The sequence below is a fragment of the Jaculus jaculus genome, chromosome X (genome assembly GCF_020740685.1).
Source record: "Jaculus jaculus isolate mJacJac1 chromosome X, mJacJac1.mat.Y.cur, whole genome shotgun sequence".
NCBI classification, from domain to species: domain Eukaryota; kingdom Metazoa; phylum Chordata; class Mammalia; order Rodentia; family Dipodidae; genus Jaculus; species Jaculus jaculus.
The window spans coordinates 62,313,579-62,341,170 of record NC_059125.1 but is presented as its reverse complement, the minus strand read 5'-3'; the positions used below and the strand labels follow the sequence as shown (position 1 = coordinate 62,341,170).

The following is a 27,592-nucleotide window of genomic DNA, read 5'->3' as shown; positions in this document are numbered from 1 at the left end:
ACTAAGTCCCACAAACACTTACATAAGTGCTTCAATAGACTTAGGCTTGATGAAAATGGCAATGGGGTAAAGTTGTGCTTGCTGCAGTCTCTTGATAGCATTGCCGGAAACATCTAAGATGCAGTGCTTGCCCTGAAAAAGCAGACTTATATCAATCCACCCATTCTGACTATCCATCCCCACCAAGAAATTTCATGGTAGTTATTGCAAATATCTACCTAGGGAAAACTCAGGGACCCCCCCCCCCCGAGTGACCCAGAGATTCTATCGCTGAGGTACCTGGGTCCTACTTCTACATTTTGCTTCTATGATGATTAATCATGACTATCAACTTGACTGGGTTGAGAAGTGCCAATAGGGGTAAAACAAACTTTCGCATATGTTTGTGAGAGCATTTCCAGAGAGGGTTAAGAAGAAAGAACTGTCTGAATGGGACCCACACCATACCTTGCACTGCGGGTCGCAAAATAAAAGGGGGAAAAGACAGCTCTCTGAGCACCAGGTTCTCTTTGTTTTCTGCCCACCCAGACCTAAACAGATCTACTCTGTTATGCCCTCCTCACCATGAAAGACTGAAACTTCTGAAGCTACGAGCCAAAATATATCTCTCATCATTTTTTTCTTTTTTTTTTTCAGAAAGAGGTTTCTGTTTTTTAGATGTACATTTACTTTTTTAATCTTTCCTCTCTTAAGTTGTTTTGTCATAGTGACAAAAAAGTCTAATGAACACAGCTTCTGTTACCCCAAAATGGTCACATCTACCTAGAGGTTCCCATGCCATGGGGGGGTGATGCTCCAGTGTGAGACAAACATCTTAACATCCTAACTGAGGAGCTGGTGACATGCAAAGCTGCCATTGCTTTAGCCCAGTGCTGGAGGATACAGATGCAAGTGGAAGTTGGGCCCAAGCATTTGCCTTCCCTGAGGCTCATGGGTAGCTGGACCATGTCAGCTTACCCTCTCTGCAACTGCCCTTACTGACTGGATGCTGGTCCCATAGAGATTATCGTTGAACTGGCCCGCCTCAATAAACTTGTTGTCCTGAATATCCTTCTCCATCTGTTCTCGGGACACCACAAAGTGGTAGTCCTGTCCATCCACCTCATTATCCCGCCGGGGCCGAGTAGTATCTGAAGGAAGAAAGGAAACACTTTGTGGCCCAAAGGCAATGATCTGGGCCACAAAAGCCAACTCTATCCCCTCTCACATGAGAGGGGTATGAGGCTATTCAAATACTTTTCAGATGAATCAGGGCAGGGGGGACATTTGGGAAGCAATTTGTCTGGCCTACTTCTCTTCTAATCACCAGGTCTCATATAGAGGGTGTTAAATATGTGCTTTAGGTTAAAGTGGACCAGAAAGGTGGGGTTTCCCAAGACAAGACCTGTCAGAGAGTACAAAGCTTGGTCAATGAATGTAATAATCAATTCAAACCACATCAAAACCACTTAGCGCACAAGATGCTGGGTTCAATCCCCAGCTCCATATATGTTAAAAAAAAATTCCACAATGCTTTACCTAGAACTCTCATATATCCAATCATTCCTCACTATCAACACTCAAACTTCCCTTTAAGGCAACAAGCAAGCAGCCAAGCTAGATGGCTTAACCCTCTCAACCCATCAACTCTTGGGACATCCATTGCATCTACTCTCTTCCAGACTGCTAGATACATCTTTCTTACAAAGGGTCCTAGAATCAGGTCCCTGACCCTTTCCATAAAATACAAGAGCAGCAGTTGTGAAAGCACTAAACCTCACTCCTCTGGGCCTGCCCAGGTTCTTACGTGGCACACAGGATCCAAATTTATGTGGGAACTCAGAGATCAGGTCATCGTTGACTCGGTCTTTCATTGGGCCCAGGATGATCACAGGCCTCGCATAGTGAACTGGGGAGGGAGAGCATGAGACAGAGAATAAAGACCCCATTGGGCAGCCTGTCCCACCTCTGAGTCTGGCTATAACATGGAGGCTCTGTAGCTGCCACTCAGGGTGAAGCAACCATGGCTATTCTCTGGCTTTTAACTATGGAGACATTAAAGAGCCTTTAATCTGAGGTGATCTTCAATCTCAGGGAAGTCTGAAATCAGAAGTATCTTGATATCTTCTATCAAATTCAGGAGCAATTTCCACATGGAGTCCAGCCACTGATCAAGGTTTGTACAAGGCAGCTGCCCAAGGGACGCTCTGGTTCCCACCCCCGTTTATAGCAGTAGCTGCCCCCCCCCCCTGCAAACAGACCTCCCCTTGCCTTCTGGGGGAAATCTGCCTGCTCTTTAGAAGACATCTTGGCAGTCAAAAAAAAGCATCAAAAGAGGTGTATGTGGTGGCATGGTAATGCTTGCACAATGACACGAGGGAGGAAGTGCCCATGGGCTGGATAGGGCAAGCCTTCCTTCTCCCCTTGCACCCTTGTCGCCATACCCTCCTACTTCACTGAGAGCCCCATGACTGGGAGACTAGCACAAAGGCAAGACTCTCAAAAGGGGGGCTTACTTTCTTGCCGTGTCACTGGTTCATATGATAAAATAGCATCCTCTTGTCCTTCTGCAACACAAAGGGTAACATGTTAGTACTTTATGATCTGTTTGTCTGTGTACAATGTTCACCACATCCAGTATCCACTAAAACACTCATTCTCTGTTGGACCGAAGGGCAAAAAGTCAGTCACCGGCCCTGAGCAGGGCTCAGATCTTATTTAGCGAAATATTGCTGAGCAAAGGGCCAAAGCCCAGAACGCAGCAAGCCTCCCCCTCTCAAAGACCACCCCAACTTCTCACGAAGTATTCTTATGGGTAATAGTTGGTTATGTTCGGTAACCCACTTGTTTGAAGAAAATCACAGAGAAGCTACAACATACTTGCCAGAGTCCCTTTACCTGAGTCCAGGTACTCAGGCCAGCCCTCAAAGCTGTAGTCTCATTTTGCCCTGGTAAGGGGTCTACCTGAATCTTCCTACACACTTCTAAGAAATCCTTAGAAAAGTGGTGCACAGCTGGGCTAAGGTTCTGGTGCCCTTTAGGAGCAATGCTGAATCTGCTCTCTCCTCTTGGTAGAGCCCCATGTAGCCTGGCAATGATAGGGTCTTCCTAAAACAGTCTCTAAGACACTTGGTGCTGGATGTCTGCAGTTTGCAAAGTAGCTAACAGCAGTACCAGGGAATGATGGAGCCACAGGATACCTGGTAAAGGGCTTCTTCTTATCCCGAGACCCTTGAAAGGAGTTTGTAAGGCCTATACCCACTGTAACTCCTCAAAAAAGCAATGTTATCAAAGCTCATGAGGTTCAAATTGTGGCTTCTCTAGTCTAGTCATGGGTTCTCCCAAGGAAAACTTGTTAATTTCCTTTCTGACCATATAACCCTAGCCAGGAGACAAAGAGGTCCTAGGAACCAGGAAAAGTAGATGGAGACCACTGTGCCACAAGAGCCACTTGGTAGTTTGGTCTCTGAACAAATCTACAAACCTGGCAGTTTCTATAATCCACCGTTAGCAGTTCACCCTTCCCAGCACCCCAAGGAAATTTTTAGGCCATGTTCTGGACAGACCACAGGGCCTATACTGCTTGTAATCTACTGGACAAATTCTATCCCAGGTGAACTAACTGGCCACAGCATCTCCAGGGGCTCAAAGTGTCCATGGCTAAAAGGAGCAGCAGCCTCTGAGCAGGAATGGTAACCATGCAACACTGGAATGATGATGGCTAGGAGACATGGAAGAGCTACACAAAATGGGGGAATGACACACACTTACTGGAACTGCTTTCGCTGTCACTGGTGTTGGATGTCACTCCCTCTGCAAGCCAACAAGAAAGAGACTCCAATTCAGAACACACCACTGAGAGGTCACATGCAACACAAAACTCAAACACACCAGAAGTAAGACACCGAGCTGCTAACCAACACAGGCCACAGGAGGCCTGCCACATACCAGGCCACAAACTGGGAGGCACAGCTCCAATCTTGATGTACTGGCTACTTCCTCCATGCCCCCAGAGCCCACTCAGTCTACCAAGTTCTTCCCTAGGTACTAGAAATCTCCCTTCCTTCCATAGGATTTTCTTTATCTGAATCAAACCAGTTAATTTGCATGGTTTCAAAATCCTACTCTAGCACTCATCTCCCAAGGTGAATGGTAAGAAAGAAAAGACAGGAATAGCCAAGGAGAAAAATGCTATTCATTAGTTTCCTCCCTAAACAAAGTCCCCAAAGTACAGAATTATGTGGCACTCCCCACAATTAGAGACTGAACACTAGATGGGTAGAGCAGGCACTGGTGGTGCTACTCTGACCTTCAGTGGGGCCCTTCTGCCACCACTCCTGACAAGGGGAGCTTGGCTTCAGCAGTGAGGGGGATGTGCCTCCATCCGTTGCAAGACAGACATGTCAAAACACAGAGACAACTAACCAACAAGAACATCTCTAAGACAAGACAGCCCTCTCATCACAGACAGTTGGGATCTGCCCATCTCTGAGCGTGGGCAAAGAAAGCTCATGCAGAGAGCTGTGCACACAGGAGGCACAAACATTCCCAACCCTCTTGAGATGATAGGCAAATGGAGATGAGATAAGGACACATCAAACTATGGAGAGATGCTGCTCGTTTCAGCCAAGGTCATGCTGTTTCAGACCATGATATGCTGTGCCTCCCCCAAGAACTGGCTGAGTTACCACATGTGGCCAGTCCCTGAACAGTCCCCAAGGGCAGCCTCTGTGCCTTCTGCCTGTATGGAAGGTAAGTGTATGTGGCCAGAGCCCACCCATGAAGCCAAATATCAAAAGAAGTGCACAGAGCAGGGGTAGCTGCTTAGCAACCCTCACCTTCTATTCCTCATTCCAGGATTATTTTGCAGAATGGAGAGGTCAACCAAAGATTTTTTTTTTTTTTTTTTGGAGATAGCACAGTAGAATCATATGGTTCCTGAGTGGTACAGAAACCCCACCAGGCTATCTTGATCTCTTAGGACACATGTCCCTTAAGACATCTGGCTGCAGCCTTGTGCAGAAGCCCTGTACCTGCTGGGATGGCTGAAGAATAGGTGGGTATGAGGTTCACAGAACCCTACTCCAAGTTAGAGGGACTAGAAGAGCTTCAATTTCTAGGCCCAAATCGTTGGTGTGGGGTTTACTGGGAGCAAGTTTCAACTAGCAGGCACCCTCCCTTTGACAACAGGTACACATCAGCTGAGTGCTCACCCTGGACATGTACTCAAACCCACCTTCCTTTTAAGAGAGGCACTAAGCTCATGCCCTACCACTTGGAGTTGTAGAAAGAAAACAGACATGAATGCTGGGGATGATTTAAGTACCAGGGGTCAGAGCAAAAGTATGACATTTGGATCCACATTTACCTCCACCTGCCACAGGAACAGAGTTCTCACAAATATTGCCCTCCCCTCACCCTTCACCTTCACCCATATCCACTATCCCGCCACCCACGCTATCTCCATTCATGCCACAAATATAGTCAATGGTGTGTATGTTTGACTTACTCAGGTTCTTTGCTCCATAATAATCGTCACTTAACCCAGGGAAGTCCTGATTTCACAGACAGCAAGGACAGAAAGAACGGGAGGGAAGGGTGGGGAGGGGAGGGAGGGAGAGAATCAAGAAGAGAAAAAACAGAGAAAAACAACAAGGGGAAGGAAGAATACAGAAGCAGGTGAGCATTAGTGCTAGAAGTAGGAAGTCCTATGAAGACCCCAAAGTATAATGAGGGGAAGAACTCTGCCACAGAAATGAATACCCCAGGTCAGGAAAGATGTCTGGTCCTGATGCTACTCAGCTTGTTACCAGAAGGCCTTGTAGTGGACCAGCTTTCTGATTAGTCTACAGGTTATATACTCACGAGGCACTACAGGTGATACTCCTAGGATTAAGAGTACCTGCTTTCATTAAACTTGTTGTAGAGCCCAGGTCTCTGCTTTTCCCTGTAATCACCATTTCCCTCCATGGGTGCATAAAAAGAGACATGCCCATGTCAAGTTGGAAGACAAAATGACCATTCCCCTGAGGCTTTCACCAAAACTGCTTCCCTCTGTCCAAGCCCTCAAGAGTATGGCCTCAGAAATGGCCTTGAATTTGGCTGAAGGAGAACAGGTACTAGGTAGGCAATTTCAACAGTTTTCCAATAGACACATCCCACTGGCTGGCCAGAAGAGTGACACCTCTCCAGGGTTGACTCCACTGGAGGTTATGGGATTCATCTAGTAAACTGTGGCTACATCACCTCAAATCTGTCTCAAGCAGCCTCAATTTTCTCTATCCCATCACTGAGTGAACTCAGGACAATAAGACCTGGCCTTCATCTGGACAAGGACATCTCTTATCTACCCAGTTCACTCCAAATGGTCCATAACCCATACATACCATGATTATAAATGAAGTGAGTCTTTAAAAGGGGTCATTTACTGTCAGAACTAGTCAGTATCCTACCAGTCCCCATAGCCCTGGATGATAAGCTTGCTCCATGAAAGGACAGAGGAGTGACTAGTGAATGAAAGATGTTTACGATCCACAATGAGACAAATGAGAATCTATTGCACAAGCCTGACCTGGTGTTTAAGGTTAGAGTCAGAGCAACTAACTTCTGGGGCATATGGTACGGATAGGATGATTTATCAGGATTGAATTAGGTCTTAGCATGGCTCAGTGTTATAGCCTATTCAACCAAACCAGCTTTGTATTTCTCAATAAATCTTAATTATAATACTGAATACGGTATCCATGTTGGCTCATGTAAGCAAGAAAGATTTCTTGCAGAAACTGGTTCTGTAAATGCATTAGTATGAATCACGTGCATGTCCTGTGTACTTATGCACACATGTGTATTCCAGCAGTAGCCTCCAAGAAATGATAGGCTCTTCTCTTATTACAAATGAGTGGAGTTAGGGAAAAAGAAAACATAAGAGGCAAAATCCAGGAGAGCAACACTTAGCCCCTTAACCTTGTTCTCTTGGAAAACCACTTTTCTAACCCTGACACTGGCTGAAAACAATCCCTCATCACCACAACACAGCTCTGTTTGACACTTCTAGCACAGGTGCCAGGGACATCCTGGAGAGTAGCCCTGGGACCAGTCCCACCTCATAGCCTCCAAAATCCAATTCAATTGAAGAGGTGGAGAAATAAGGCCCAACATCTCCCCGTGCAGGCCAGTTTTTGTCCTGACTCTGCAAATAAACAGAGTATATATGCAGGTAGGCACTCAGGCAGCCACAATGCCCATGGCCAGACTCCTCCTAAGGGAAGGGGCACCAAGAGGATGGGGCTGTGGACAGTCTACTCTTTGGACTCTGCTGCTACTTACGTTCCTGTATGCTGCTCTCCTGGGTCATGTTTTCTTTGCTCTTGTAAAATGGAAACTTTCGAGAGAGGCGAAAACTCTTTTTATGTTTCGTTTTGCTCGACTGTGAAAGAACATGAAGATGGAGGGGAAATACAGAAGAAAAAAACAACAATGGATTTTAAAACATGCAAAAAAAACTAAAATGGAGACAATGGTGAGTTAAATAAAAGACCATCTCTCACAAATGGAGTCTATGAGATTAAATGAATGTTAATGTAAGAGGAAATTTATGTTTACAGGAAAATGTAGGGATGTTAGAGATTACTACAGTCCAGCCTCACAGCACTCACTGGCACTTCCTAAAGAACAAAGGTCACTGTAGCTTACCAGACATAGGCCCTAAGGTTCTACTGATACATAGCCATCTATTCTATGCCCCTCCTCCCTCTATTGCTCCAGAAGATCTTTAGCCTGCAAAGCTCATAGAAGAAAAGGAGTGTTAGCTGGGCATGGTGGGGCAAGCCTGTAATCCCAGCACTCAGGAGGCAGAGGCACGACGACTGTTGTCAGGTCAAGGCCAGCTTAGTCTATATAGTAGGACCCTGTCTCAAAAAAAAAAAAAAAAAAAGCAGTGACTGGAGAACTCTCCTGCCTTATGTGGTCTGCAGGCAGGCAGGAGCCCTGGGGCCAGCATTACTGCCAAGATAATGAGATCAGATTCTGCTTAGGGTTGCCAAGCTCAAGAAGGGTTTCTAATCCAGGGATATATCCAGGAGTGGTTTCATCTTCCCCAACAAGTTAGCCAACTCCAACATATCCTTTAGAGCCAGATACTCAGTGAGGAGGGCCACAGATTAACTGTGAACTTTCAGCACTCCCTCTGCTTTCTGAAAAGCAGGTAATTTCCTAATGGGACAGAGCCAGTCCCCTGTAAAAGACATTCTTTTGTGCTTCCCAGCTTTCACCCCTCTTCACATCTTGACTTACTGGTGAGTCGCTACTTACCCTATTAGACTCAATCATTCCCGTTCTGGCATGGAACTTGACAGTTTTCAATCGAGCTCGTTCTTTCTTTTCCACTCTGTTTGAGAGTCAAAAGGAGGTCTGGTTACTGCCAGCATAGGGTCTTGGCAGCAGGCTATGGCAGGCACAGCAGCCACACTGGCTTGTACTTGAGTGAACACCATGTCCTGTATGCAGACTCTTAACCAGAAAGTATAGTAAGAGGCACATGTGCTGCTCTCAAGTAAGTTCCAGTATGATAGGAAAACAAAGACACACCCAACTAGACATCGTGGTACACAACTGAAATCCCAGCACTCAGGAGGCAGAGGCAGGAGGATCACAGTGAATTTGAGTCCAATCTGGTCTACCTAGAGAGTTCTAAGGCCAGTCAGGGCTACAGAACAAGACCCACTCTCCAAAAAAAAAAAAAAGAAAAAAAAAGAAAGAAAGAACGAACAGAAGAAACATCAGCAAGAGGATGAGAGAGAATGACCATGACAACTCACCTCTTTTTACTGGGGATCACACCGATCTGCTCACTCTCTCCATGTGGAGTCACCAGCCTTGCCTGCCACCACTCATCATCAGAGGCATTAATGACATGCAGAATATCGCCATAAGAAAAGCTGAGTCCCTGGCTTGGCAGGCAGCTGTCCCTAGTCCGGTCATAATCAAACAGGGCCCTGAAACACATGGTAAAAGATGAAGAGTTCATCCTGCCTCTAGATTATTGGAGACTGGTAACCAGAAAGGAGGCCTGATCATAGCCAACACAATAGCATGGGCATAGCAGCAGCCTCAGCAGATAGGGAGGAGTTCTCTGTGAGACTGTAATCTCCTTTTGGTCCCCAAGTGGTAAATATGTACCTTCTTTTCTAAGAAACATTCTATTCCCCTAAGGGACACAAAAGAAAATCTTTTACAAATCCCATCTCCTCCCACCTTCTGGACACACCATGTCAGTTCAAAGTAGGATCTGCTTACCCAGTCCCCACCCTCATCCTAGGAACAAGCTCCACAAAAGGGCTGTCTTGGTTTGTACCCAGGGATTTGAAAAGTAGCTGAAGACAGTATAGGAAAAAGGGTTGACTACAGTCTCATATGCTGAAAGGTAAATGCTACAGAAACTCAAAGAAAGGGACTTGTGATCCCAAGGCAGCCAAGGCAAATGCTAGGGCTGCTGTTGAGCCACACTGATAAATTGACAGGGGACCCTGGAAGGATTCTGGCCCAGTTTCTTTATCTTACATATAATGAAACAGGATGAATTAATCTGAGGCAGACTTAGCTCCTCTGGAAAGACATACCCAGTTTGTGATATGTGCAACATGGAGTAAAATAAAGACAGAAAAGGGAAGGTGGGAAAATGTGGGGAAGGGGCAATACTAGCTGGCCTTAAGAAAAATGAGACCAGTTTGGATGTCCCTGGAAGTTAGGACCCAAGGTTGGAAATAAAGGGGGTGAGGAGCAATTGTTCAAAGACTTCAAATAGATCCAACCCAATCTGACCTCAAATACAATGGGATAATAATGGAAGAAGATATTTGGAGGCATATGTAAAGCAAAGTTCCAAGTTCAAATCATGGTGCATCTAGGCTGGCATGTAACACTGAAGCTCCCTGCTCAGGGAACAAATGCACTTGAATAGAAGTTTACTATTCTCATCCCGTAAAACCTCTCATCATATGGAGTCACTGCCAATGGAGGTCTTCAGTGTTTTGTACCTGAAATCTAAGTTCTGACTGTCTTAAGTTATCACTCAACAGCATACATGGGCCAGAGGCCTGCCCAGTAGTAAGTTCAAAGACTTTTACCCACAACCTGGTGGTCTGGCCCAGCTTCAAGCCAGGAGTCCAACACACTATGTCTCCATGTGCAAGCATGAAGGAAAGATGGGATGTAAAACCCCAGAGACTATAATACCTGCTTACTTTTCAAAATTCTTGAAATAGAATCCTTAATACTCAGTGTCAGATGATTTAGAAGTGAAAATACACAAGTTCTAACACAATGTATGCACTCCAAGCAGTAAGACCAAGGGAAGAGGCAGTGGATAAGAAGGATCTTGGCCCATGAGATGCTTTCTGAGCTCCAGGAGACACAATCAGGATTCAGTGCATTTGAGCTGCCTAAGTACCACATGGTAAAAAGCATGGCAGGCATTTTCCAGCCACTAATCAACAACCTAAAGCAGCCAAAGGGTAAGCAATGATAACAAACACTCATGTCACTATGGGCTTGACAATCTGAGAAAAATGACGGAACTCAGATTAAGCACATGCTAGAGCTGCTTCCATGGTGAGCCTGACAACCTGCAACAGGGAGATGGTGATAGATTCTATGGACACTCAAGACATACCAAAGCAGAAATCCAGAAATTGCTGAGAGTGCAACAATAAAGTAGATTTAAAACACCCACCAAGGTTCAGGGAATTTTGCAGAAGAGGGGGCGAAAGAATGTAAGGCCACAGAGCGGGAGGGAATATCCAGAGACATTATCTCCCCAACAATGACTGACTGCTGCTCGCACAACTCATACCCCATAGCCCTATAATGAATACCAGCAATGCCACTGAGGAGGAACCTCAGTGGAATGGGGGCAGGAAGGAGGGACATGGCACCAACACATCATACAAATTTTCTACTTAATAAAAAACAACAAAAAGAACATGGCAATTTTAATGGGGAGGAAAGAAAAATGTCAAAATAAATTAGGAGTTGGGCATGGTGGCACGGGTTAATCCCAGCACTGGACATGCTGAGGCAGGAGGATCATGAGTTTGAGGCCACCATGGGCTACATATTTAAAAATCCTTTCTCAAAAATCAAAATCAATGGGCTACAGAGATTTCTCAGTGGTTAAGGCACTTGCCTGCAAAACTTAAGGACCCAAGTTCAATTCTCCAGTACCCACGTAAAGCCAGATGCACAAGGTGGTGCATGCATCTGGAGTCTGTTTACAGTGGTTGGAGGCCCTGGCACACCCATTCTCTCTCTATGTCTCTCTCCATCTGCCTCTTTCTCTCTCTCTCTCTCACACACTCTCAAATAAAAAATAAATATTAAGAAAAATAAAAAACAAAACAAACAAAAGAATTAGAATATATTAGGATAAATACATAAAAGGAGAAGGCAAGGCCTAGGGAGATGGCTCCGTGGGCATGAGCGCTTGCTGTAAAGCATGAGTACCTGAATTCAATCCCTAGCATGCATGTAAAAACGAGGCATGGCTATGCATGCCTGTAAACCCAGCACTGAGGGAGTGGAGACAGGAGGATCACTAGAGCTTACTGGTTAGCCAGTCTAACTGGGAAAAAGAAAAAAAGAAAAAAAGAAAAAAAAAACAAGCTCCAGGTTCCATGAAATTTCAAAGAAATAAGGCAGAAGAGCAATAGAAGATATTAACATCCTCCTCTGATCCCCACATGTGCACCTGTACATACATACATACATACACACACACACACACACACACACACACACACACACACACACTACACCAAAAACGAAACATAAGAAGGCAGAGTTGACTGGCCAGAAGTTTAATACACAATGTATATTTTAGAATCTTAGAGAATGATGCTTGACCTTTGGCAACAACAATAGTAAGTGAGAGAACATATGGTAAATTTGATATAAACATTTTCTTAATGTCAGGAAGCCAATTATTTATATTTGTAAACATCTGAGGTTTAAATAAAATTTATGTAACAGTTTACTTCCAAGATGAAATTCAGGTAACTTACAATATTAAAATATAAGCATAAGTTAAATAAAAATAAATACTGATTAAAGTCAACAAGAATGCCCACAGTTATCAGCACACATTGGGAACTGTATTCTTTGCTTTGTTTTTTAACCACAACATGTGCTCCTTTTATAATTTTCAAAAAAATGTAAGTCAATTAAAGTTGGGAAATAGCTACGCCAAATGGCTTGAGCCATTTACTTCAGGAGAGGTTCTCAGTTTCCTGGCAAACAAGGCAAAAAAAGGGAAGTTCTATAACTGCAATTTCCCAGTAAAAAGGGGCACCTGATTCCATGTGGATTGTGCTTGACAATATTAAGAATGATGAATGAACAAGATTTATTGAATAAGAGGATAAACAATACTTTCTTGAGCTATGACTTTATTAAGGATTAGAAACATGAGGTCTGAGTCTGAAATTCTGAAGTTATATTATTCTCAGTTGAAAACACAAAAGATAAATTAAGAATTTTCTTTTCTAGGGGCTGAGGAGATGGCTCAGTAGTTAAAGGTACTTGTTTGAAAAGCCTGACAGGCTGGGTTCAATTTCCCAGTGCCCATGTAAAGCCAGATGCTCCAAGTGGCACATGCATCCAGAGTTAATTTGCAGTCACAAGACGCCCTAGCATGACCCTTCTCTCAACTAACTTGAAGGAAGGAAGGAGGGAAGGAGAGAGAAGGAGAGAAGGAGGGAAGGAGGGAGGAAAGGAGGGAAGAAAGGAGGAGGGAGGAGAGAAGAAGGGAAGAGGGAGAAAGGGAAGGAGGGAAGGAAGATTTTTTTTCTTTTCTAATGATGAGGACTACAAAAACAAAAACAAACAAACAACAACAACAACAACAAAAAACCTTGTTAGAACATGGAGCCTTAAAGGCCACTCTGCCCAGTTTTCTATCTGAAAGAGGAAATTCCTCAGATATTCTCTAAGTCTCTTTCTAGTTCTAACAGTTAATGAGTTTAGGTCTTTCTTTATACCAAGCTGAACAGTCCCAACTCTCCTTCAGTAGTTCCTTTTGTGTTCTGAATTTTTATCTGTTTTTCTAAACCTATAATATGGATTTCTCTGTCTTCTTTACTGCTGAAATTTTGTTGTACTAAGAGCTAGACAATATCGACAATATCCTCACAAATGGCAAAGCCCAGGTCCAGAAATGCACAGGGTATCACTGAGAATTGCATGTTGGGTGACAGATGACATCCCTTAAATATAAAGATTCTAAGACCAAAGTCATAGTTAAGTTGTATTAAAAACATTAACTTGCCATTTAGCTATGTCTAGAAACTATTGCTCTTTCACTTATGGAGGGCTCTTTCTTCAGGTGCTGTGCTAGACAAAAAAGAATGTTCTTTAGAATTCTTAACCTGTTTATAGTTCTGATTGATAGAAAAGGAAATTCTTAATTCATCTTTTGTATTCTCCACTTAATGGCCTGGTAGAGCTTTCTCTGACAGAGGGACACAGTAGGCTGAGTATGTTGCAGCAAGAAGCACAAAAGGAGAATAAACCAAGGCCTAAATCATTCACAGGGAGTACAGCCCACATATATGCTGGGACAACAACTAGGAGGTATTAACTTTTGAATTAAGATAGAGATGGGGATGTGAGGTTGATGTGGCTGTGACATTGTCACTTCATTGTCATGGCTGATTAGGTTGATCTGGCTGGCTAGGTGTGTGTACCCTTCCTACCTCACTGCTACTGTGTGTCCCTCGCAAAGCTGTGCACTCAAAGAGAATGAATGACCTTCCCCAGTAGAAGAGGATCATACTTTGGTCAAGGGTATAAAGGTAGCTATACTTCCCAGCTAGGAACTCCAGGCAAGCTCTCAAAGGTAGAGATGGGGGGGGGGAGAGGTCCTTGCAGCTAGATAGAAGAGAGTAGGGAAGGAAAGGCCTGGAAGGAAGGGGTACAGGGTGTGACAAAGGATCATCCAGTATGTACATCTGGTTGGGCCATTGAGGGTGACAGCTAGATTATTCAGCTGAGAAGTATAACATTCATTTAGTACGCTTTTTGATGTACTTCATTTCCTTGAATTCTTAATGATTACCAGGCCATACTTTTATGTAGAAATGAACCCAGTAAAAGCCAGAGTATTAAAGTCAATCTTTTACATGAAATGTTTCATATAGTCCAAAAAGTATATAAATTAGACTTTAATAAATTTTTAAACATGTCAATTACCCTTATAAAATCTTTGAGAAGCATGTTAAATGGTAGCACTCTACCAGTGACAATTTGCCAGGAATATCTTAGAATCCCAATGAAAAGACAGGGTTCAGCCCCTTCTTTTAAGGGCCTCTTTGTTAGGCTTGCTGATTGGAACAGTGTCTTCCTCCCAGACCCTAGGGCTTCTTCCTCCACATATTTACCCTTGGGGAAGGGCTTAGGAAATCAAGGTAGATATCAGCCCTTTTTAAGCCACATCAATCACTGTCCCAGAACTGAAGTCCTAAAGGCCCATACAACACAGGACCATTTTAACCTTTGATACAAAGATGCAATAGGAAAAAATAAAGCTAAACCTCTTTGTCATTATACATCTAAAGAAAGGCCAGATTAAAATCAATTTGGAGACTCCCAAAAAGGATGAATATAAAGTTACCAACAGGGCTGGAGAGATGGCTTAGCGGTTAAGTACTTGCCTGTGAAGCCTAAGTACCCCGGTTCGAGGCTCGATTCCCCAGGATCCACATTAGCCAGATGCACAAGGGGGCGCATGCATCTGGAGTTCTTTTGCAGTGGCTGGAGGCCCTGGTGCGCCCATCCTCTCTTTCTCTCTCTATCTGCCTCTTTCTCTGTCTGTCACTCTCAAATAAATAAATAAATAAATAAATAAATAACAAAAAAAATAATAAATAAAGTTACCAACAGACCCTGTTATTCTCTTACTGGGCATTTACCCTAAAAGCTCCACATCTCAGTTCATAAATATATGCTCAACCATGTTTATTGCTGCTCAATTCATAATAGCTAAAAACTGGAATCAACCCAGGTGCCCATCATTGGATGAACGGATAACCAAGATGTGGTATATCTACATGAAGAAATTCTCCTCAGCAATAAGAAAAAATGACACATTGAAATTTGTAGAAAAAATGGTTGAACATGGAACAGATCATTTTAAGTGAACTCACACAAAGGAATACAATCATCCCATGATCTCACTCATCTGTAGTTCCTAACCTGGATCAGCCCAAGTTGCTGACATACCTGAATAGCATCTTGAGGCTTGGAGAGTAGGGCTTGCAGGAAAGGAAAGGGTGGAGGGACACCAAATCTGAACCCAAATTGAACTTGTACCATAGAACCTTATATCCTGGAAATTAGACTAAAATGTAGAACTCTCAAGTAAACCTCAGAGGGAGGACCTAAATTGAAGGGACCTGGAGAAAGTGAGATGAAACCTAACCTCAAATTTCTCCTGTTTCTCTTTCTTCTCTTTTTTTTTTCTTTTCTCTTTTCTCTTTTTTCTTTTCTCTTTTCTTTTTTCTTTTCCCTTGACACTGGCCTGTAATTCCCTGTACCAGGATGTGGACTACATCCACAATGAGCTGTTGATCAGAGAGACCTACTAGATCTCCCAAAACAAACAAGACAGACTTCTGCCAGAGCACTTGATTACCCACCAGAGGTTAATGGAAAGACCCTACTGCTGAATACACCATATGCTGTAGGCATGGACCATGGAGAGACCTGGTGGAATCCAGAGCAGAGCCAGACCCCAGATAATCAACCCATCTAGTGCAGGAAGGTGCTACATGAGCTACCAGGGGAATGTGGCCAACATCTGCCCAAGCAACTCAAAGTCTAAGTGACTCAGAAGTAAACAACCTGATGTGATGCTCACACAAGTGCAATAGTGGCACACAGCCATGGTGGGTAACCAACAGCTCTGGATTGGCTAACAGATCTGCTCAGTGGAAAGAAAACCATATCTGGAACAGGGAAACAAGTCAGAATCATATCCAGATAATGATTCTGCTTTGAATTGCCAAGCTCCCACTAACCTTACACTAAAGTGTCTAAACCCTTGTAATTCTCTCTAAATTAATAATGGTTATCCCACTTAACTGGCGCTGACTTCACTCTCCAATGGAGAATCTGCTTCTCTTTTTCAGATGGGAACTGGACTTGAGATAAATGACCCAGCACACTCCACCCCAGCCCCAGCTGAAACCACAGAGGAATTGAGGAAATGAGCAAGAATGCTGCTCTCTTAGTTGAGCTGATATAAGCACAAGGGCGATAGAGAAAGATACTGAGGACACTCAATACCTACCAAACAAGACATCTAGATGCTCCTAAGTGCCCATCACTAAAGTAGACTTAAAATGCTCCCAGCATGGCTCAGGGCATTTTGCAGAAGAGGGAGTGGGAAGATTGTTAGAGCCACAAGTTGGGACATTTTGCACAGATACATTGCCTCTCCCCCATATCTGACTGCTGCCTCCATAATGCATGACCCAAAATCCCCATGGGGTTGACCTGTATCCCCAATGAGGAAGACTGCTTCAGAAAACATACAGGGAGAGAAAGGATGGTACCAACATGTGATATTTATTTACAAAATATGTCCATATCTAATAATAAAAATGGAATAAAAGGTCATATTAGAGGTCTGGGGAAGTGGCTCAGCAGTTAAAGGCACCTGCTTGCAAAGCATGCTGGCCCAGGTTTCATTTCTCAGTACCACCCACATAACACCTGTTGCACAAGAAAGACTATATTAACTGATCTGGGTGAGTGTGAGTGTGTGTGTGTGTGTGTGTGTGTGTACAGTTAATCTAACCTGAAGACAGGGTGTACTGGAGGACTACAAGTCTCCGAAACTCCTTATTTTTTTCTGAGTCTTGACAAAAAGAACTTCATAGAGGCCTTAAAGTTAAGACCAGTGGGAAATACTGTCACAAAAGGACAAAGCTTCCAGAAATATTAGCACTCCCAGTCTTTGTGCTCCACATATAAGACAGAAGATGACTTCTCAACCCTGAACTTCTCCTCAATCATGGCTGTGCACATTTAAGAAACCAGGGAAAAGGTGGTTAGCTCATATACTACTAGAAAGCACTACATGAGCTGCTGGGAGAAAATAGGCAACTTTGTGAGCAAGCAGGGGACACTGCTATATGAAAGCAACCAGCCTAACAAGACATACACACCTGTGCAATGGTGGTACCCAGCCTAGGTGGGTAATAAATGATTACTGATTGGCTAAGTAATCCGCTCACTGGAAGGAACCCATAGCTAGAACTGGAAACCAAGTCAGAATCCTATGGAGACCATGATTATGGACTCCAATGAGAAACTCCCACTTTTTTGGCCAAAAGAGAGGCTACACCCACCAACATCTCTCTGAAGTAACAATGTTCATATCCTTAACCTATTCTGATCCCACTCTCTATTGAAGAATCTGTTTTTCTTTTTCACAAGGCAGGGAAAACCAAAAATCTATCAACAAGACAGGAAAAGATAGCTGACTCCCTGGCAGGAAATTAACCACCCCTCACATATCAACTAGGGCCCAGGTGAAACTACAGAGGAATTGACGAGATGAGCAATAGTGCTGCTTCCCTGGGGAGCCTGACAAACCGCACCAGGATGATGGAGGCAGACACTGAGGAGACTCAAAACACACTGAATAGAAATCCCAAAGCTGCTGAGAGCCCAACACTAAAGCAGACTTAAAACACACCCACTGTGGCTCATGGAATTTTGTGGAAGAAGAGGCAGAAAGAATGTAAGAGCCACAGGGTAGAAGGGATTGTCCAGAGGCATTGCCCCTTCCAACAATGACTACTCTCTCACAACTCATAACTCACAACCCCATGGTAAATACCAGAAATCCCACTAAGGGGGTTCCTCAGTGGAATGGGGGCAGGGAGGAGCAAAATGATAGTACCAACACATAATGTGACCAGACAAAGTATATACTTAATAAAAAAATTAAAATAAAAATAAAGAAACCAAACAGGAGCATGGGGACAACACCTAAAAAGAAGGGCCCTGGAAAGGGTGGGGTGAAACATAACCTTTAAAAAAAATGGCTCTAGTCTGTAACTCCAGTACCAGAATTGGTTGCTACCCACAATGAGCTGTTGATCGGAGAGATCTACAAAACACTTGATTACCCACCTGAGGTAAAAGGTAAAATCCTATTGCTAAAGACACCATATTCTGCTGACAGAGAACAGAGAGACCTGGCTGGAATCCAGAAGAGAGCCAGACTCCAAACCATAAGCACCTCTAGTGCCGACAAACGCTACATGAGCTACTGGGGGAAAGTAACCAACAACAGTCCGAGAGACCAGGTGTCTAAGCTATTCAGAAGCAAACACCTTGACAAGAAGTACACACCAGTGCAATAGTGGCACACAGCCCTTGTGGGTAACCAATAGCTTTCTGATTGGCTAAGAGATCCACTCAGTGGAAAGGAACCCATATCTGGAACTGGGAACCAGCTCAGAATCCTATGGAGACAAAGATTATGTTTTCCAGTGTCAAGCTCCCACTAGTCTTTGGCTAAAAGAGGTGCTACTCCCATCAAAATCTCCCTAAATTAATAACGCTTATCCCATTCAACCTGTCCTGACTTCACTTTCCATTGCAGAGTGTTTTTCTTTTTCAAAAGGTAGTGAGATCAGGGAAATCAAGTATACCTCACACGTCAGCCAAGTCCCACCTGAAACCATAGAGGAACTGGGGAGATGAGCAAGAGTGCTGCTTCCATGGTGAGCCTGACAATCAGCACCAGAATGAAGGAGACAGACCCAGAGGATACTTAACACTTACCAAAGCAGAAATCCAGAGGCTCCTAAGAGCTCATCACTGAAGTGGACTTAAAACACACCCATCACGGCTCAGGGAATTTTGTGGAAGAGGGGGGTGAAAAGATTGTAAGAGCCACAGGTTGGGACATCATGCCCAGAGGCACTGTCTCTTCCCAATAACTGACTGCTGCTCCCACAGGGCATAACCCACAGCCCCATGGGGAATACCTACAACCCCACTGAGAAGGGTCCCCAGCAGAATGGAGGCAGGAACAAGGGAAAGGATGGTACCAACACATTATGAATCCATACTAAGTATGTCTGTAATAAAAAAGTAACCAGGCAGAGCCAGACTCTGGCTATTCAAGGTCAAGCCAGAAAAATATTGATTTTTTTTGAAGAGGAGGGTAAACAGTGGGGCTTGGGAAAACAAAGTAACAGTACACAGCAAAGAAGCCTTTGGTGCTGTTCCATCACCACAAGGAGTAATAGAATTTCTTGGAGTATGCAGACTCATATCCCAAGCTGGGTCTTCACCCCATCAGCTTTCAAGGCCACTGCCTGCCTCCCTAAAAACATTGTGTTCCCTAAGGTCTTAGAAGCTACATAGCTTAAGAGCTGACCTTTTTAAATATTTCCTAAGAGATGTATGAGCCCAACCACATAAGAGTAATGCATCTGTTCTAGGGGACTTTGACAATCTTCATTTCAGCAAGAACCCTTTCCATCAAAAGGGAAAGCAAGCCAGGTATGGTGGCGCATGCCTTTAATCCCAGCACTCCAGAGGCAGAAGTAGGAGAATCGCTGTGTGTTTGAGGCCAGCCTGAAACTACATAGTGAATTCTAGGTCAATCTGGGCTAGAGTGAAACCTTACCTCAAAAAAAAAAAAAAATCTGGGGGGAGGGGAGAAAGCAAGAATGTAATCAGCTCTAAGCAGATTACCAAGCAAAAGTCTTTCTAGTTCATATCCTAAATTGTGAGGTTTGAGCCTGAAAGATAGAAAGAAATTATAAGCACTTGGCACAGCCACTGTGACACCTTAGCAAACAAGAATGCAATGAAAATGGCAACTACCACAGAGGAAACTGGCCAGGCAGGTTTCTCAATACAGAGCAAACAAGAATATTTTAGCACTAATGGTCTTAAAGGCAGGGGGTTACTTCTATAGAACTCACCTTGGATTATGCCCACCTCCCAACCTGTAGAGGGATATCTATCTAGCCTAAGATGCTCTGTCAGTCCACTCAATTCCCTCTGCAAATCCTTTGTGGCCAAGCCCAAGTTTTCCCTGCTTTGTGATGCTGTCCACATCAAATTTCCTTCTCAAGTCATTCTGGGCATTTGGCAATAACCATTTTTAATATTTTTTATTTATTTCAGGGAGAGGGAGGGGTGGGAGAGAGAAGAAGCATATGGGTGTACCAGGGCCTCTGCCACTGATAATGAACTCCAAGCACATGCACCATTTTGTGTATCTGGCTTCACATGGATCCTGGGGAATCATACCCAGGCTGTCAGGCTTTACAAGCAAGTGTCTTTAATCAAAGAGCTCTCTCTCCAGCCCCATTCTTTATATTTTCTATTTATTGCAATTTAACTCTTGCATAACTTTTTGAATTTTCATATTATATCACCAAAGAAGCCCTTTAAAGACTGAGACTAGGGCTGAAGAGATGGCTTAGTAGTTAAGGCCCTTGCCTGCAAAGCCAAAGGACCCAGATTCGATTCCCCAGCACCCATGTAACCCAGATGCACCAGGTGACACATGCATCTGGAGTTCGTTTGCAGCAGCTGGAGGCCAAACAAAAAAAAAAAAAACCGAGACTGTGTCTCAAGTTCCCTATGTGGTTCTGAATGTCTGTGTAGATGCAGATGTTCTAATTCTATTCCACAGAACACCCTGGTACTATCCTTCACAGTTCTACTGTATTTCCCTCTCACTGCTGCTAGGTTTTAGAGCACCACATTCGTCCTCTGGCCCAAAGGTGTTAGAAAAAAGTCACATATAATTGGAAGACTGAGTAACCTATCCTTTGACTGGTTGGCATAATGCAAGCACAAAAAGCAAAAACACTAGCTCTTGACCTTGGTAGAAAGTTAAAGTTTCCAGTGGCTTCCAAAGTACAGCCTAAATTCCCAAACCCAGACTCTTAGGCAGACACAGGATGTCTCACTAAGATAACAGCAAATGTGGCCAGCAGTGAGTCAGGCCCGCTGGTATACCTTGAAGGAGCTGGAAAGCAGCTTAGAGATTTCTCCTTCATCTGTCTAAAAGGTCCAGATGTTAGAAGGATACTATAAGGCTGAAGACACATTGAAGGATGAATCAATCCAGAGTAAGTGACTGCTCAGGGTTCATAGACCCTGCAGATAACAAGTTGGGCTGAGGGATTACTTAGACTAGAGTTTGTGAACAGGCAGATCCAGCGGTCACTGATGAAAGAAACTCTGCCTCACTCTCTGGTAGCCATGTTGGTGCTTTTCACATATATATTATTGGACCTGGGTGTGTAGCACTTGCCAAGCATGTGTGAGGTCCTTCCTAGATTTGATCCCCATCCCTGAATGAATGAATGAATGAATGAATAAAGCACATTAGCACCACCACCCCAAATTCTGTCAGACAGTAAAGCCTGCCAACATTGTTATATTAGTATCCTAATGCACTACTGAAATTAACAATGAATAAACGAAGTCAGACTTGGTTTATTCATTGCCAAAACCTGGGCAAAGCACAGAGTAATTGCACAAGTATGTGTGCTGTTGACAGGAAGAAGCACTCTACAGCCTTCTTTGATGACCAAGCCAATATTTCTGACATTGTTTCCTGAACCAGGACTACAGATGCCCCAACATGATTTCCTTTCTAGAATAGGAAAAAGACTGCCAGGGCAGATGGCCAGCCAGAACTCCCAACCTGCCAGAATGTTGTCCTGGGGCTGCAAAGAATGCAGTAAAGCAAGCCTGAACAGACTTTCAAAGGCTACTTCTCAAACTGTACTCAAATTGAGCCTCTAAGCAGTCTTTGGAGACCAAGGTCATTCACTCTTTCATCCATTCAATATTTAACCTCTGGAACGCTAACCAGTAGCTTTGCCCTACCCTCACAAGCACCTGGCCCCACCCAGAGGCAGAACAAAGGTTATTTCTGTGGTCTCCTCTAGGGAACACTGCACTAGCACAGCAAGAGTTTGGGTGCACAGGAGGACCCTGCTCATCATGGTCATCCACCCAATAAGAGAAGGTTCTAGTGTAGTGAAGAGTAGGAAGGGCGTTCTCATTAAGTCCCTAGTGACTTTCAAGTCAAATTCCTTTTTCCAATCATTATCTTTCCCCTTTCCTCCTTCCTCCTGTTCCCCTCTCCACAAATCCCATGCCTCTATGGTTAGTACAGCTGCAGCTCTCCAGGGTTTCACCTGCTATAGCCTTAGTGCAGCTGTAAGAGGGTGTTACCTACTCAAAACAGCTTTGTAAACCCATGTACAAAAGAGAGGGAAGGGAAGGGGGAAGGGGAAAGGGGGAAGGGGGAAGGAGGAAGGGGGAAGGGGGAAGAGGGAAGGGGGAAGGGGGAAGGGGGAAGGGGGAAGGGAAGGGAAGGGAAGGGAAGGGAAGGGAAGGGAAGGGGGAAGGGAAGGGAAGGGAAGGGGGAAGGGAAGGGAAGGGAAGGGGGAAGGGAAGGGAAGGGAAGGGAAGGGGGAAGGGAAGGGAAGGGGGAAGGGAAAGGGGAAGGGAAGGGAAGGGGGAAGGGAAGGGGGAAGGGAAAGGGGAAGGGAAGGGAAGGGGGAAGGGAAAGGGGAAGGGAAGGGAAGGGGAGGGAAGGGAAGGGAAGGGGGAAGGGAAGGGGGAAGGGAAAGGGGAAGGGAAGGGAAGGGAAGGGAAGGGAAGGGAAGGGAAGGGAAGGGAAGGGAAGGGAAGGGAAGGGAAGGGAAGGGAAGGGAAGGGAAGGGGGAAGGGAAAGGGAAAGGGAAAGGGGAAGGGAAGGGAAGGGAAGGGAAGGGAAGGGAAGGGAAGGGAAGGGAAGGGAAGGGAAGGGAAGGGAAGGGAAAGGGAAAGGGAAAGGGAAAGGGAAAGGGAAAGGGAAAGGGAAAGGGAAAGGGAAAGGGAAAGGGAAAGGGAAAGGGAAAGGGAAGGGAAGGGAAGGGAAGGGAAGGGGGAAGGGAAAGGGAGGGAAGGGAAGGGGGAAGGGAAGGGGGAAGGGAAAGGGGAAGGGAAGGGAAGGGAAGGGGGAAGGGAAAGGGGAAGGGAAGGGAAGGGGAGGGAAGGGAAGGGAAGGGGGAAGGGAAGGGAAGGGGAAAGGGGAAAGGGGAAAGGGGAAAGGGGAAAGGGGAAGGGAAGGGAAGGGAAGGGAAGGGAAGGGAAGGGAAGGGAAGGGAAGGGAAGGGAAGGGAAGGGAAGGGAAGGGAAGGGAAGGGAAGGGAAGGGAAGGGAAGGGAAGGGAAGGGAGAAGGGAAAGGGGAAGGGAAGGGAAGGGAAGGGAAGGGGGAAGGGAAGGGAAGGGAAGGGAAGGGGGAAGGGAAAGGGGAAGGGAAGGGGAGGGAAGGGAAGGGAAGGGGGAAGGGAAGGGAAGGGAGAAGGGAAAGGGGAAGGGAAGGGAAGGGAAGGGGGAAGGGAAAGGGGAAGGGAAGGGAAGGGGAGGGAAGGGAAGGGAAGGGGGAAGGGGAAGGGAAGGGAAGGGAAGGGAAGGGAAGGGAAGGGGGAAGGGAAAGGGGAAGGGAAGGGAAGGGAAGGGAAGGGAAGGGAAGGGAAGGGAAGGGAGAAGGGAAAAGGGAAGGGAAGGGAAGGGGGAAGGGAAGGGAGAAGGGAAAGGGGAAGGGAAGGGGGAAGGGGAAAGGGAAGGGGGAAGGGAAGGGGGAAGGGGGAAGGGAAGGGGGAAGGGGGAAGGGAAGGGGGGAAGGAAACAGGAAGGAAAACAACAGCAGCCGGGCTGGAGAGATGGCTTAGCGGTTAAGCGCTTGCCTGTGAAGCCTAAGGACCCCGGTTTGAGGCTCGGTTCCCCAGGCCCACGTTATCCAGATGCACAAGGGGGCACACGCGTCTGGAGTTCGTTTGCAGAGGCTGGAAGCCCTGGCGCGCCCATTCTCTCTCTCTCCCTCTATCTGTCTTTCTCTCTGTGTCTGTCACTCTCAAATAAATAAATAAATAAATTAATTAATTAATTAAAAAAAAAGAAAACAACAGCAAAAAGATTTAGAGGTGAAAATCCAAACTGAAAAGGGTGCCTTTACTGCAGGGGCTCATTGTCCTCTGGGTGGAATGGTGAGCTGCAGGAGGGCAAGAATCATGCTGCTACTTCCTTGAATCAATGCCAGCAACTAGGCCCATGTTCTTAGTCCTGGACTCAGCTGCTTTCCACAGAACAGGAACCAAAGGAAGTGTAATGTTCAGGTGCTCTACTGATCCAGAAGTAAGCATCAAACATGGCATTAAGTGGCCATTCCTGAGCATTCTCAAGAAATAAAAGCATACTTTGCACCAGAACTGGAAACACAGGCCTGTCAATAATCTCAGCTACTTGGCAGGCTGAGGCAGGAGGATCATGAAATTGAGATCAGGCTGGGCTACACAGTGAGACTCTTCAAATAAAGACTAAGTAAACAAAGAAGTTTATGAATATAAGCCCAGTGGTAGAGACACTTGCTTAGCATGTATGGAGGCCCTACGTTCAATCTCTTGGATGAGGGAAGAAAACAAAACCAAACACACACTCTCTCTCTCTCTCTCTCTCTCTCTCTCTCTCTCTCTCTCTCTCTCTCTCTTCGGCAGGTATGGAGAATCTGAATGGCTGGAAGAGGAACATTTGGATGTATTTTTACAGCACTCCAGCCAATTCTTTTCAGTAAGTTGGAGGAATGCTCAAAGAATTATACATTATGGTGAGAGCAGCCCATTTCAAATTCTAGCTTAAGGACTTCTTAGCTGTTTAACTCAAGCCTTAGTTTTATCTTCTGTAAAATGAGACTCATCATATATACTTTACAGTATTATTTAAAGGATTTTAAATGGCATGTAAGAGATTAGTAAAGCTTGTGATATATAATAGGTTTTGGTTCCCTAAATGTTTTGCCTCTTTTAACCTGAAGACACCAACAAACTACTGCAAACTTCTGAGCAGGTCAGGTCCACACTGTTGCTTTAGAGTCAGCTTTCTGCAACACCTGGTCAAATGGTCATTCAAGATCTTGTCTAGCCCTTCCAATGATAAAAGATCACATTTATTCTCTCTAGCAGAAATCAATTCCATTTCAGATAGTTTTCATAAGGTGCTCCTTTTTTCCTTACATTGAGCTAAAACATGCCTTAGGTGACAAAACAAATATAACCCTTTTTCCACATGTTAGAGTGAGACAATTAACTTAAAGAAAAGCTGGGAGGAAGAGGAAGAAGAGAGAAAAGCCCATTTTGAATATTTGTCAGAGGCATGGAGTAGGCAGCTTTAATTTATGTGCATGTCCAAAAGGTTATTGATATGCAGGTATGAAGTTCAACGCTTGCCTGTGAAGCCTAAGGACCCCAGTTCGAGGCTCAGTTCCCCAGGTCTCACGTTAGCCAGATGCACAAGGGGGCGCACGCATCTGGAGTTCGTTTGCAGAGGCTGGAAGCCCTGGCGGGCCCATTCTCTCTCTCTCCCTCTATCTGTCCTTCTCTCTGTGTCTGTCACTCTCAAATAAATAAATAAAAAAATATGTGGAAGCCTAAGGACCCCAGTTCGAGGCTCGATTCTCCAGGACCCACGTTAGCCAGATGCACACAGGGGCACATGCATCTGGAATTCGTCTGCAGCGGCTGGAAGCCCTGGCGCGCCCATTCTCTCTCTCTTTCTCTCTGCCTCTTTCTCTGTCTGTCGCTCTCAAGTAAATAAATAAAAATAAACCAAAAAAAAAAAAAAAAGAAAGAAAGAAGAAGAAGAAAATAGTTTAAGGAACCACTGCTATCAAGAAATCTTTTTTCTTTCTAAGAATGGGAGAAACAAGCTGATCCTGGTGGCACAGGCCTGTAATCTCAGTTACAGGGAAGGCTGAGGTAGAAGGACTGCAAGTTTAAGGACTGATGGGGCTATAGAGTACGTTCAAGGCCAGCCTTAGCAAATTAGAGAGACCTACCACAAATCAAAAAGAAAGATTAAAAGACTACGGAAGCTATATTATTCCTGAGCATACTCTAAAGACTCTACACTCTACTACAGAGATATTTACATGTCCATGTTTATTGCTTCTGTATTCACAATAGCTAAGAAATGCATTCAGCATGGATTCCCACCAATAGATGAATGAATAATGAAAATGTGGTAGGTGTATTCAATGGTATGCTATGCAGAAGAAAAATGCAATTGTTAAATTTTCAGGAAAATAGACGGATCTGGAAAGAATAATATTAAGCAAGGTGACCCACATTGAAAAAGTCCAAACCATATGCTCTCTCTCATACGAGGACTCTAGCTTGTTATACATACACATATATATATATATATATATATATATATATATACATACATACATACATACATACATACACACACACACACACACGTATATATACACATACATACACACACACACACAGTATGTACAGAAGGGGAAAATGTGGAAAAACCTAAAAAGCTAAAATGGTAAGCAAGAGTAAATCATAAGAGATTACAAGGAAGTGGTGGAGAAGTGCAAAAGGACACATGTCACATATAAGCAGAAAAGAAGGGATAGGACACAAGGGGAATGGGGGATCAAGGACATGAGGAAGAGAAGAGAATCAGTTAAAACAAACTATATTTGAAAATGCCATAATAATACCGAAAACTCAGCCAGGAGTGGTGGCGCACGCCTTTAATCCCAGCACTCGGGAGGCAGAGGTAGGAGGATTGCCGTGAGTTCAAGGCCACCCTGAGACTACAGAGTTAATTGCAGGTCAGCCTGGAACAGAGTGAGACCCTACCTCGAAAAACCAAAAAATAATAATAATAATAATAATAATACCGAAAACTCTACATGCTGATAAATACACATATACACATATTATACATATGTATATATATGTGTGTATATGTATATATGTATATGTGCATATATATGTGTGTGTGTATATATGTATGTATGTATGATGTATACACACACACATAGATAGATAGATAGATAGATAGATAGATAGATAGATAGATAGATAGATATCTGGGGATGGGGGCTGGAGAAATGGCTTAGCAGGTAAGGTACTTGCCTGCAAAGCCAAAGGACTCAATTCCCCAGGACTCACATAGGCCAGATGCACAAGGTGGCACATGTATCTGGAGTTTGTTTGCAGTGGTGAGGCCCTGGCATGCTCATTCTCTCCCTCTTTCTCTCAAAAAAATAAGTAAATTAATTTTAAAAAGAAAATAAACAAACTCCTGAATTTTTTTAAAGTCTGGGGATGTAGTTCAGTAGTAGAGCACTTGTCTAGCATGTGAAAAGCCCTGGGTTCAATCTCCAGTATCATCAAAGGGGGAAAAAAAAGAATGAAGAAACAAATGCGTTCACATGCAGAAGAAATGGAACCAAGACTAGAGTAGAAAGACTGGAAACAGGAATGGAAAAGAGCAAGCCGAGTTCTGATACTGGGGTTAGCCCAGTAAAGGGCCTCAGCTCATTGCTGTAATCATAAAACTTTATTTCCCATAGTCGAGTCTAGTGATCACAAACCGTTCATATTTTAAACCTTATCTATTCTCCTCAGAGGACATAGCTATTATCTAGACAAGGTTAAAGACAGATTATATAAAACTGATTCACTAGAAACAAAGTCATGGTCTCTTCCTTCC

The 27,592-nt window shown here is 44.3% G+C and overlaps 1 protein-coding gene across 8 annotated transcripts in view; it reads right to left on the bottom strand.

The window, feature by feature from the left end:
* The window catches only part of Dlg3 (discs large MAGUK scaffold protein 3), a 69,933-nt gene that overhangs the window by 3,892 nt on the left and 38,449 nt on the right, over window positions 1-27,592 (bottom strand). For 4 of the 8 annotated variants that reach the window (XM_045140109.1, XM_045140111.1, XM_045140112.1 and 1 more), the window contains 8 exons: window positions 8,796-8,972; window positions 8,290-8,365; window positions 7,306-7,405; window positions 3,751-3,792; window positions 2,496-2,546; window positions 1,787-1,888; window positions 958-1,130; window positions 23-132 (listed from right to left, as the gene is read on the bottom strand). In XM_045140109.1, the coding sequence (XP_044996044.1) occupies window positions 23-132; window positions 958-1,130; window positions 1,787-1,888; window positions 2,496-2,546; window positions 3,751-3,792; window positions 7,306-7,405; window positions 8,290-8,365; window positions 8,796-8,972 (831 nt within the window). Of the gene's footprint in view, window positions 1-22; window positions 133-957; window positions 1,131-1,786; window positions 1,889-2,495; window positions 2,547-3,750; window positions 3,793-5,488; window positions 5,535-7,305; window positions 7,406-8,289; window positions 8,366-8,795; window positions 8,973-27,592 lie in introns of all 8 variants that reach the window. The other 4 variants (XM_004660976.2, XM_004660977.2, XM_004660975.2 and 1 more) reach the window with 3 other exon arrangements.